The 13031-nt window shown below is 35.8% G+C and overlaps 1 protein-coding gene across 2 annotated transcripts in view; it reads left to right on the top strand.

Annotated features, from left to right (window-relative positions):
- aclyb (ATP citrate lyase b) overlaps positions 1–12177 on the top strand; it is a 30200-nt gene extending 18023 nt beyond the window's left edge. For both annotated transcript variants that reach the window (XM_043254031.1, XM_043254030.1), the window contains 13 exons: positions 4103–4207; positions 4703–4899; positions 5780–5861; positions 6404–6514; positions 6752–6879; positions 7163–7256; positions 8418–8572; positions 8719–8869; positions 9122–9265; positions 10798–10911; positions 10994–11076; positions 11311–11387; positions 11507–12177. In XM_043254031.1, the coding sequence (XP_043109966.1) occupies positions 4103–4207; positions 4703–4899; positions 5780–5861; positions 6404–6514; positions 6752–6879; positions 7163–7256; positions 8418–8572; positions 8719–8869; positions 9122–9265; positions 10798–10911; positions 10994–11076; positions 11311–11387; positions 11507–11601 (1536 nt within the window). In that variant the 3' untranslated portion in view covers positions 11602–12177. The remainder of the gene's footprint in view (positions 1–4102; positions 4208–4702; positions 4900–5779; positions 5862–6403; positions 6515–6751; positions 6880–7162; positions 7257–8417; positions 8573–8718; positions 8870–9121; positions 9266–10797; positions 10912–10993; positions 11077–11310; positions 11388–11506) is intronic.
- Positions 12178–13031: the final 854 nt, after the last annotated feature.

The raw sequence follows: 13031 nt of genomic DNA, 5'->3' as shown, positions 1-13031 counted from the left end.
ATGCCGGATCCTTCACCCAGCTTTTTCTGGCACCTCAAAATTTACAAATTAAGCACTGAGAACAATCAATCAATCAATCAATCAATCATTTTTATTTATATAGTGCTTTTAACAACATAGGTTGCATCAAAGCACTGTACAGTATAATGACAGGGATGTATAATGACGAGAGTGACCAATTTCTTAATTAATGCAGAGACGGTCTCTGTAGTCAATTCAACGATAGTCACTAGAAGTTAGGTGTCCCCAACCAAGCAAGCCAGAGGCGACAGCGGCAAGGAAACAAAACCCCATGCATACAGAATGGAGAAAAAAAAAAACCTTGGGAGAAACCAGACTCCTCTGACCGGACGCCCAGCACTTAACTTCCAGTTCAATTTTAAACGCAGCTGTGTCAGGTAGTGTAAATGACTTAATGTGTGTGTGTGTGTATGTGTGTGTGCATCAGGATCTGGTGATTGGTCCACAGGGCGCATCTACGTGTTCTGGTCTCTGATGAACATAATCTCTGGGTGCTGATCCACCATCTAGTCTGGATACAGGACTAATATTAGCGTAGATGCCATTCTTTTTACGATGTCACAAGTACATCGTATTGTAGGAGTAGTGTTCCCGGTTCCAGCAAATCTAAGTAATGCAGCCTAAAAATCCTTTAACGGATTTGAATAATAAAAGGCGTGTTGGTGTGTTATGTGTAAGCTAAGGTAAAAAGATGTGTCTTTAATCTAGATTTAAACTGGCAGAGTGTGTCTGCTTCCCGAACAGAGTTAGGGAGATTGTTCCAGAGTTTAGGAAAATGATCTGCTGCCCGCAGTTGATTTTGATATTCTAGGTATTGTCAAATGGCCAGAGTTTTGAGAACGCAGCGGACGTGCAGGACTATAATGTGATAAGAGCTCGCTCAAGTATTGAGGAGCTAAGCCATTCAGGGCTTTATAGGTAATTAATAAGATTTTAAAATCTATTCGATGTTTGATAGGGAGCCAGTGCAGTGTTGACAGAACCGGGCTAATATGATCATACTTCCTAGTTCTAGTAAGGACTCTGGCTGCTGCGTTTTGGACTAGCTGAAGTTTGTTTATTAAGCGTACAGAACAACCACCCAACAAAGCATTGCAATAATCTAACCTTGAGGTCATAAACGCATGAATTAATATTTCTGCATTAGAGGTTGAAAGCATAGGTCGTAATTTAGATATATTTTTAAGATGGAAAAACGCAGTTTTACAGATGCTAGAAACATGATTTTCAAAGGAAAGATTGCGGTCAAACAGCACACCTAGGTTCCTAACTGATGATGAAGAATTAACAGAGCAGCCATCAAGTGATAGGCTGTGTTCTAGATTATTATATGTGGGGTTTTTAGGTCCAATTATTAGCACCTCTGTTTTTTCAGAATTTAACATTAAGAAGTTACTCATCATCCAGCTTTTTATATCGACTATGCATTCTGTTAGATTCTCAATTTGGTGTGTATCACCAGGCTGCGCTGAAATATAGAGCTGAGTATCATCAGCATAGCAATGAAAACTAACACCATGACTCCTGATAATATCTCCCAGAAGTAACATGTACAGGTTGAAAAGTAACGGTCCTAGCACTGAGCCTTGAGGAACTCCATATTTCACTTTTGATCGATATGATACCTCCTCATTTAATGCCACAAACTGATAGCGGTCAGATAGATATGATTTAAACCATGCTAAGGCGCTTCCTCTAATGCCAACATAGTTTTCTAGTCTATCCAAGAGAATGTTGTGATCGATAGTATCGAATGCTGCGCTAAGATCTAATAGCACTAATAACGAGATAAAACCACGATCAGATGATAAAAGCAGGTCATTAGTAACTCTAATGAGAGCAGTCTCAGTACTATGGTACGGTCTAAAACCTGATTGGAAATCCTCACAGACACCATTTTTTTCTAAAAAGGAATACAGTTGTGAGGATACTACCTTTTCTAGTATCTTTGACAGAAAAGGGAGATTAGAGATTGGTCTGTAATTTACTAAGTCTTTGGGATCAAGATGTGGTTTCTTAATGAGAGGTTTAACTACAGCCAGTTTGAAGGTTTTGGGAACATATCCTAATGACAATGATGAATTAATAATGTTCAAAATAGGATCTATGACTTCTGCAAGCAGATCTTTTAATAGTTTAGATGGAACAGGGTCTAACATACATGTTGCTGGTTTAGATGATTTAACAAGTTTGTACAAGTCTTCTTCTCCTAAAATAGATAAAGAGTATAATTTTTCTTCAGGGGATCTAAAGCTCACTATCTGATGTGAAACTGTAGTTGACGGCTGCATAGTTACAATTTTATCTCTGATGGTATCAAGCTTAGAAGTAAAGAAATTCATGAACTCATTGCAGCTATACTCTTGGGGCATATTAGCACCTGTTGATGCTTTATTTTTTGTTAATTTAGTTACTGTACTGAATAAATACCGGGGGTTGTGTTTGTTTTCTTCTAAAAGGGATGAAAAATAATCAGATCTTGCTATTTTTAATGCTTTTCTGTATGACAGCATACTCTCCCGCCCGGCAATACGAAATACTTCTAATTTGGTTTTTCTCCACCTGCGCTCCATTTTCCGGGCTGCTCTCTTTAGGGTGCGTGTGTTGTCATTATACCATGGAGTCAGATTAACAACACCAATAAACTTAGTAATTAAAAATAGCTTTATCCACTACATCATAGTTCACAGGAAATGGACAGACTAAAATAAATAGCAACACAGTTGTGCACATTAAACAATACAAAACTTAATACATTTTTTAACGGGGGATTGTAAATAGCACAATTTTAGTAAAAATCAATGACTAGGAGACTTGGATATTTTGTAAAAAATCTATTATATACATTTGAAAAACAACCGTAAATTACTTATGCATTGTCTACTCTACCTGCTGAACTACAACAGCTGTAAGTACAATGGGACGCATCAAACAACTGTGCAAATTTTTTTCCTTCATCGTGTCATGTCTCATCCAGTGTAGGCAGTATTGCTAATTGTAATGATTTCTGTTTGCTTTGGACACATCGTGATAGTATTAATGATGATTCTTAGAATCTGTGAATGTTCCTTTATGGAAATTTAAACCAGCCTTACACTCCACACAATCTTTTGGAAACAGGAAACAAACAGCACTTAAGCTCAATTTGAGCAAACAAAGCACCCACAGAATAAATTAACAATATATTAGTAACAAACATAAATAGTGTGCAATTAAAATACAGATATTGAAATAAAAATAATCTTGATTAAATAAAATGAAAAAAAGGTTGTTTTTTTGTTGTTGTGTTTGTTCTATCTGTTCAGATGTAAAGGCCTTTTAATTGTTTTAAATTTTCAAACAGTGTCAAATTGTCTAAGTTATCCTTCTTTTTTTCTAGTTTATTGTTTTCTTTTCTACATAAAATTACAAATAGCAATGCTATTTAATTTAACTTTAAATCAGATTCTTCCATTAGAGTTCAAAAAGCTTAATTCAGACCAACCAAAAAATATATTGGGAAACACTATAAATACGGCTATTGTCATGTTGCATGGTCGTAAAAAATTACGCTGGGGGGAAAGTACTAAAAATTATAGACATAATAGATTGTGCTATACAAATACATTTGATGTGACTTGTGTCCCGTTATTCACATAGAACCAGCATCCTCAAAATATGTTTTTTGTGGTACAAAAAAATGTCACCACAGTTGCCAATGCTACATTTAACTGATATTTTGTGCGGCCATAATAAATGTGTTTTGTTATTAATTTCATTTTTGAAGTTGCTTTGGGATTACAGCAAGTTTCAAATGAAATAACCCCTTGTTTCTGAGAACACAGTGTCTATAATCTAAAATATTATCTGGTCTGTGTTGGAAACCATATGAAACACTGTTTCCTCATACTTTCGGTCGGTACAGTACAGTATTGAATTGAACAGTAGTTAAGATTATATCATCCCAGTGTATGTGTTTTTCTTTTCAGGCTAACCACTGGTAACCACTGTTCATGAGGCACATTGTTATTCAGTACCTGTAGCTTCAACTGTGGGTATAACTTTGGTTCCCTGGAATCTGATTTCTTCTTCTTGTATTCAGATACACACTATAGCTATCATAGCTGAAGGCATTCCGGAAGCTCTGACCCGCAAACTCATCAAAACAGCCGATGAAAAGGGTGTCACTATCATTGGACCTGCAACTGTGAGTATTTCAAAAACATTTGTGTTTATAGCTGAAAATCAACGTTAGCATAAATCTCGGGGAGCTTGTGAAAAGACATGTTCACTCACACACACAAAAACACAATAAATTGAACTGGAAGTTTAGTACTGGTTTCGTCTAGCCAGAGGAGAACTGGCCCCCCTGACTGAGCCTGAGGTCCCAAGTTTTTTATTTTCTACATTTTCTCACAGAATTTTGGTTCCTTGCCCCTTTACCTCTGACTTGCTTAGTTGGGGGTTCTTAATTTCTACTTCATTACATAGATCCTATTGAAACTGATCTTATCTAGCTGAAATTTGAGTGTTTAATTTTGTTACGCACGCTCTATTCTCCAAATGTGATGCTGTTCAGTGATTTGACACTATTGTTAAAAGCACAATATAAATAAAGGTGACTGATTAATTGATTGTCATTTTTTAATGCAAAGTATTGGTTTGACTAATGAGTTAAGTTAAGCACGCTTGTTTGTTTTAGGTTGGTGGTATAAAGCCAGGCTGCTTCAAGATCGGGAACACAGGCGGAATGCTTGACAATATCTTGGCATCAAAGCTGTATAGACCAGGCAGTGTGGCATATGTGTCCCGCTCCGGAGGGATGTCCAATGAACTCAACAACATTATCTCGCATACTACAGATGGAGTTTATGAGGGAGTTGCTATTGGAGGAGACAGGTGACAAACAGAACATGTCTTTCCTTGTGAATTAAGCTGATAAGTGACAGATAAACATTGTTGCTATCCATCTTTTTTAAAGCTTAACGGAACACTTCAGTTTCACTTGAGTTTGACCTTTTTTGAATAGCTAAGCATAGATCATTGAATCTGATTATACCTGAAGCATCTTGTTTAAAAGACCAAAGAGTTTTGATTTTTTTTTTTTTTTAATTTGAAATTTCTAAATTTTTTGAAATTGAAATTTCTGTAGTTACATTGTGTACTAAGCCCGACGCAAAAATGGAAAGTTGCAGTTCTCTAGACCGATGTAACTATACTCTCATTCCAACACAATAATAAAGGATCTTTGCTTCCGTACCTTGGCTTCAGTAGGCACAATGATAATCATGCAGCGACTGTGGAGAATAGTGTGATATCACTGATTTTTATTTATTTATTTATTTTTATTTTTTTGAAAAACATAAATAGATTCCTTCTCTCAAGGCCAATAATATGAACTGATATGAGATGTGGAATTAAGAAACAAACAACAAAAACAATATATTTACCCTTTTTTGCTTTTCTGTATTTTGCTGTAAATGTTGATTAATGTCATTGATTGTCTGACTTTGAAACTTCTGTAATTTCCTCTCATTTCACTATTCTTATAACAATCTGTTTCAAAGCCTTGTGCTTTTTGCGCAATCATAAACTTCAGTTAAATTACATTTTTCAGCACTTTGTCATTGTTCTATTTGAGGGAGTTACCAGTTTTTGAATACCTTTCTGTGTGGATATGTAACTGCTATTGTAGGGTTAATTAAAGCAGGATTCAGAAAAGACTAATTATTAGCTAATTGGGCTGATAAACTGTCTAATATGCTGCTTTCATCCACAGATTTCCTGGCTCTACGTTTATGGACCATGTGCTCAGATATCAGGACACTCCAGGCGTCAAGATGATTGTCGTTCTGGGAGAGGTGAGATGAGAAAGCTTTAACAACCCCTAATCAAGATTATGTCTCATACTTTTGTGGGAAAATGCATTTTTACATAAGACAAATTTACATGAGAAATTCCTTAAATACTAAAATCTTAATCTCTGTAAAAAATACATTTGAATGAATCCACTTGTGGTCAATTCTTTGAATGAATTTGTTGATAATTCTGTAACTTATGACCGTAATATAAGAGTTAAAAGAATAGTGCAAATTTTGTCATTTGCTCACCTTCAAGTAGTTCCAAACCTGTTTGAATTTCTTGTTTGTTGTTCTTTTTGTTATTTTGAAAAGAGCTTGCAGCCAGGCTGTTTTGGGTCACTATTAATTCTATTAACACTATTAATTAATGTTTTTTTCCTGTTATGGAAGTCAGTGGTTACAAACTATTTTCAAAATGTCTTCCTTTGTTTGGAACTACAAGAAGGGTGAGCAAATAATAACAGAATTAGAATTTTTGGGTAATCTATTCTTTTAAATAATTTTAAGGTACTGTAATTCTAATTATGTGTACTGTCTTTAAGATTGGAGGCGCAGAAGAATATAACATCTGTCAGGGCATTGCAGATGGCAGAATCACTAAACCAGTTGTGTGCTGGTGTATTGGAACGTGTGCCACCATGTTTTCATCTGAGGTACATCCTTTTACATGGCATTTGAGATACTTAATGCATATTGGCCCTGGCCCAACTCAGCCAATGTGGTGTTTGGAGTCCCCTAGACAACAAATCCACAGGAAGTGCTGCATTTGGGACAGGGCCACTGAATGTTGTGATTTTTATTTTTATTTTTTTCATTTTAGACCTGTTAAGTATGTGTAACCTAACAAGTCACAACAGTAACATAGTGTTGTGGTAATTTAAATGCTTTAGGTGCAGTTTGGCCATGCAGGAGCGTGCGCCAATCAAACGTCAGAAACGGCTGTGGCTAAAAATCAAGCACTACGGGAAGCGGGTGCATTTGTGCCCAACAGCTTTGATGAATTAGGGGATGTCATCAAGTAAGTAACACAAATTAAAAATATTTTATATTGCTAGTATTCGGCCCCAAATTAAGTGGGTTATATACAATGGCTTTGACGCTTTAAGGTTTTCACAGCTCAAGTATTGTATTCATTGCAGTTATGCCTTTTGTAATTATATATTGTAAGTATTATGTTGTAACAACTCTCCAGTGCCACAGCATAAGAACTGTTTCATGTTGTCAAGGTTTTTGTAGTCTGAATTGAGCTAAACTATTAATGCTTCTGCTGTTTTGTCAATTTTCACTGTTTTGTTGTGAAGGTTTGTGTATGATGACCTTGTCGCAAAAGGAATCATTGTTCCAGCACAGGAAGTTCCTCCTCCTACAGTCCCAATGGATTACTCCTGGGCAAGAGTAAGACATGTCCCCGTCCCATTCCCATTACTACTAAAAAAAAGATTGCATTTCCTGCAACACTTCAGTTGCAGTTTAAAGGGTTATTCCGCCCCAAAATAAAAATACTGTGAAAGCTTTCAGCCAACACATGTCAGCTGCACCACACGGATACATTGTTTTCTTCAGATCATAGCATAAATAATTTAATAATTACATTGCTGTCTATAGGAGGGTCAAAGAGCTATCAGAATGCATCAAAAAAATCTTCATTTATGTTCTGAAGATTAACAATACTTTAACAGGTTTGAAACGACATGGGTAAGTGATTGAAAACTTTTTCATTTTGGGGTGGAGTGACCCTTTAATCGCGATTATTAATTGAATAATTTCCGACCCAAAATTTGAAAAATATAAAAATGTCTGACTGTGGCTGGGATTCCTTCTTATTTTAATGCAAATTTTGAACATGCACTTAAAGGAATAGTTAACCTAAAAATAAAACTTCTGTCATTAATTACTAACAACTCTTGTTCCAAAAACACAAGACCTCGATTCATCTTCAGAACACAAATTAAGATATTTTTGATGGAATCTGAGAGCTCTCTTATCCTCTTAAAATGACGTTATAGAGTGACGAGGAGGAGACAAATTGTTAAATTTCTTCTTTTTTTTTTGCACGCAAAGTATTCCTGTAGCATCATAAAATTAAAGTTGAACCCCTGATGCATCAAAAAAAAAATTGTTTCTATGATGAAGGATGAGGTTTTATGGGTTTGGAACAACATGAGGGATAATAATTAATGACAGAATTTTCATTTTTGGGTGAGCCATCCCTTTAAGATGTCCTTGCCTAAATTTTGTGCCAATGCACAAAATTATTTTTTTTTTAGTTTTCATCAAATATAGCAAACAGCAAATACACCTCGCCCAGAAACAAAGATCACAGCTGGTCTGTGACACAAAAGTTCCTTAAGAAAATGTTCATGATATAGTTTCACATTTTGTAGGAAATTTGAAATTTTAAGAATGTGGAGCATTTTGTTGGAAATTTGGTCTCTTGAATTGCTGGAAATTAAAGACAGTTTAAATTGCTGGCTGTTGAAATGCATAGTAAAAAGGAGGATATGGTAAATTTGTGATGTATCTGAGCCGCTTTTGTGTGTGTGTATGTGTGGGTAGGAGCTGGGTTTGATTCGTAAACCTGCATCATTCATGACTAGTATCTGTGATGAAAGGGGCCAGGAGCTCATATATGCTGGTATGCCCATCACGGAGGTGTTCAAAGAGGAAATGGGCCTTGGAGGAGTACTGGGCCTGCTGTGGTTTCAGAGAAGGTTTGTTATGTAAAATTCCTATATTATGTAGATTTATTTATTTATTTATTTATTTTTTAAGTGAACTTGTTGAGAAACATCTGTGTTTGTCTTGTATAATGTTTGGTTTTTGCTTAAAATCGTGAATGCATGTGTCTTTTTGACAGATTACCACGTTATGCATGCCAGTTCATAGAGATGTGCTTGATGGTAACTGCAGATCATGGGCCAGCTGTATCTGGTGCTCATAACACCATTGTGTGCGCTCGTGCTGGTAAAGACTTGGTGTCCAGTCTGACCTCAGGACTCCTGACAATAGTAAGATCAGTCACCCTACACACAATACTGCTGCTTTTTTCAAATTAAGCTGTTTCTGCTATAGTGCAGCAAGAACAAGAGTTCACTTTTTGCCTTTTTCTGATATTTGTTGCTATGTGCTATGAATATTACATTCATTATTTATTAAGAATACATTTACTATATATTCATTAATTGTTATATATGATATTTTAGATATGATAAACCTGTTTATTCTCCAAAGGAACTGAATCATGTGTTCCTGTTCTGCAGGGAGATAGATTCGGTGGCGCACTAGATGCAGCTGCTAAACAGTTCAGTAAAGCATTCGACAGTGGCCTGCTGCCCATGGAGTTTGTCAACAAGATGAAGAAAGATGGCGTACTGATTATGGGGATTGGGCATCGTGTCAAATCTGTAAATACTCACACAGATAAACACACTGCATGACACTTGATTAGTTATATCAGTAATATTAAGGAAAAAAACTGGAAAAAATTTATTTATTAATTTTCTTTCAGTTGTACATTAATTATTATTTTATCTTTCATGTGACACATGTTATAGACTTGACTGCAACATTTGAGCCCATAGTTCATTTAAAATTTGCCTGGACTTTAACATTGAGTACCCAATACCGTATGGAAGTAGCATAATTTAAACATTTTTAGGGGTGTATGGAAACACTTTTTTATATTCCGTAAACCAAATGCACCATAAATAGTTAATACAGTCCGAGTCAAATTATAGCTTTTTATGAGCAACAGACCAAAATTGTACATTCAATATTACTCTCAAGATCAGGATCAGATTTTGTCTATCCATTGGAAGTGTAGGCAATGCACATAGTGCATATCACATATGTTAAATGTAAAGTTATGTAGTGTGTGCTTTTGTTTTTTGTTTGTTAAAAACAACTTTCAAAGGATGAAACGTTCATTTCAGCAATTCAACTCAAATTGTGAAACTCGTATATTAAACTACATCAGTCTGTGTGCACTGAATTTACGTATTTGGTTCTTTTGTGATGATTTAGAAAAACCTTTAACAGAACCCCACCAATTTACAACGTCAAAAACAATTTAAAAAAAGTGAATTTAGTGAATGTTAATTGTTGGCCTTTTGAAAAGTGTTCATTTACTGTATATGTACTCAATACTTGGTTGGGGCTCCTTTTGCTTTAATTACTGCCTCAATTTGGCATGGCATGGAGGTGATCCGTTTGTGGCACTGCTGAGGTGGTATGGAAGCCCAGGTTTGACTGTGGCCTTTAGCTCATCTGCTCATTCGGGTCTCTTGTTTCTCATTTTCCTCTTGACAATACCCCATAGATTCAGGTCTGGTGAGTTTACTGGCCAGTCCAGTGGTTCTGTGGTTGTCTGTGGTTCAGGAGTGGCTTAACAAGAGGAATACGTCAATTGTAGCCAAATTCCTTGACACGACTGTGTGTGGTGGCTCTTGATGCCTTGACCCCAGCCTCAGTTCATTCCAGTTCAACTGTCAGATCAACGGTCTTTCCATGATTGTGTAGCCTAGTGAACCAAACTGAGAGACCAATTTGTAGGTTCATGAAACCTTTGTAGGTGTTTTAAGTTGATTAGCTTATTGGCATGTCACCATTTTTTTTTTATCGTGAATTGGTGGGTTTTTGTTAAATGTGAGCCTAAATCATTAAATTTTAAAGAACTAAAGAATTAAAGTACTTCAGTCTGTGCTCGCTGAATTTATTTAATACATGAGTTGAATTACTGAAATAAACTTTTCCATGGCATTCTAATTTGAGATTACTTGTATTTGTGATGAGCCTTATTTAAATAAACAGACATTTATTGCAAGTTGCAGATAAATTAAGATGTGCTGTCAGTCCTTATTCTTGTTTCAATACCATTTCCATATACAGCTGTTAATAAATACTATATGTTCATATGTGGGGTTTTTTTCGGTGACAGATCAATAACCCTGATATGAGGGTGCAGATCCTAAAGGACTTTGTGAAGCAAAATTTCCCATCAACCCAGTTACTTGACTACGCCCTTGAAGTAGAGAAGATTACCACTTCAAAGGTGATGATAATGCTTGTGTGTTTTGCTGTGTGATTGTTTGTTCATGTCATGCTCACATTACAATGTCTTTCATGCTCTTCAGAAACCCAACCTTATTCTAAATGTTGATGGTTTTATTGGCGTGGCTTTTGTGGACCTCTTAAGAACATGTGGAGGATTCACACGGTAAGTCGTTTTAAATTGAAATTTTTCTTTGGGCAATGCCTTGGATTCACAGGGCTTGTGAATTGTGACCGTTGTAGTGCAAATGTGGGATTTTGATTTTAAAAATGATGTCTGGTTTGTCTAGTTCTCATTTTTTATATGCATAGTATATTCACTAGTTAATCTGATATTTATTGAATCTCATCGTGCAGATCATGTGCCTACATTGCATTTGAATATGTTTTTGCTTTGCAGGGATGAGGCAGATGAATTTATTGAGATTGGCACTCTTAATGGAATCTTCGTTCTGGGACGCAGCATTGGTTTCATCGGTAAACCACTGGAATATTCTTTACTGTTCAGACATGGTCCCACCAGTTCTAAAACTAAACATCTGATGATCACCCACCCTCTATCACCCATTTTTATTTATTTATTTTTAAACCCACAGGTCACTATCTGGACCAGAAACGTCTGAAGCAGGGCCTCTATCGCCACCCATGGGATGATATCTCCTATGTCCTTCCTGAGCACATGTCTATGTAAACCTGGAAGCTATTATAAGTATTTTGGATAAATATGTGGGAACGGGTTTATTTTATTACTTTATCATAGTGGGAAGGGGTAAATTATTCCATCATAACCAAAGAAATACACTAGCAAAACACTGACGAATAGTAGTTAACATTTATGATAAAGCATGGCAATTCTAAATTGAATTTATAAAACGGTTGCTTGTAAAGCAAGCTTCATGGCACAGTGTCGCTAGCCATCTTATAATACTAACTCTTTAATGCACCTTCTTTTGCTTTGGTTATGATTAACAAATGAACAATCATAAATGTCTCTTCAGGCTGTGAGTTCTAATAGTCTGAATGAAGACACCGCAGCCTGTAGATGCAAAGCACCTAATTCTAAAGCACACTCAAATGTTACCTATTGGGAAATGTTAGCGTACACACCCTGAACCTTAAGTAAGCAAAATGGAGGTTCATACTAAGCACATTCATCACCAGCTGGGATAAATCACTCCAACAAAAAAGTGAAAATAAATCATCTTCTCTGGTGTTGTTTTTATGGTCAAAATTACAGTATTTTTAAAATAAAGTTCTTTATTGGTTATTCATGTTGTACAGTTTTCATGTTGTTTAGCATTCAACATTGGTCAATGGTAATCTCTTTAATGCAAAAATAGTGCATATTAGAATATTCTAAAATGAGTAACTGGTTCCATCTTCACTAACAAATTAGTGCCTTGCTATGAACTGGAGGAGTCACCATGCTACATTTACAGAGGACATATAATGTCAAAATATTATCAAAGTCCCTTTTAAGAATAGTCTTTGATAATAACCAATAATCTCCAAAGACCAGACCAGACTTTTTTCCTCCGGCTTGTCAAATTGTGGCTCCCCCTGGGGACACTTATAAGTAGTGTTTTCTTTTTTTTTTTTGTCCAGTTAAAAACATTCATAGGTACATATTCATGTTGTTAACCATGAATTGAATTTAGAAATCCAGATCTTTAAGTAAAATTATCAAATATTTAATGTAAATCTATTTATTACAAATTGAGACAAACGTTCAAACATTCTCTTCAGCGGCACAGTCCACGTTAACAACTGAAACTGCAAAGTTCACATTATATGGTTACTGGGTAGACCCATTCATATTTTTTTATATTGTAAGAACTGCATGTGTTCTGTTTTGTGTTATGACAGTAAACTTACCCTCAGTCCACTCCTCATGTTCTTATCACAGTCTAGCTGTCTCAGCAGATGTGATGCACTTACACTTCTTGGTGTGGAATAGAGTAGTTCCAAATTAATCTGAGTAACTAAGTTGTTTGGTTGATTTAGTTAAAACTAGTTTTAACATCAGTTTATTTAACAGGCTGACTGTATGCCGTCACAAGTTGGAAAGATAAAGATCTCTTAACTTAAAGCAGCCCACTTACAGAAAAAAGATGAAGATGA

The sequence above is a fragment of the Puntigrus tetrazona genome, chromosome 12 (assembly GCF_018831695.1).
Source record: "Puntigrus tetrazona isolate hp1 chromosome 12, ASM1883169v1, whole genome shotgun sequence".
NCBI lineage: Eukaryota > Metazoa > Chordata > Actinopteri > Cypriniformes > Cyprinidae > Puntigrus > Puntigrus tetrazona.
The sequence above is the reverse complement of the archived record's forward strand: the minus strand, read 5'-3'. Positions and strand labels throughout refer to the sequence as shown.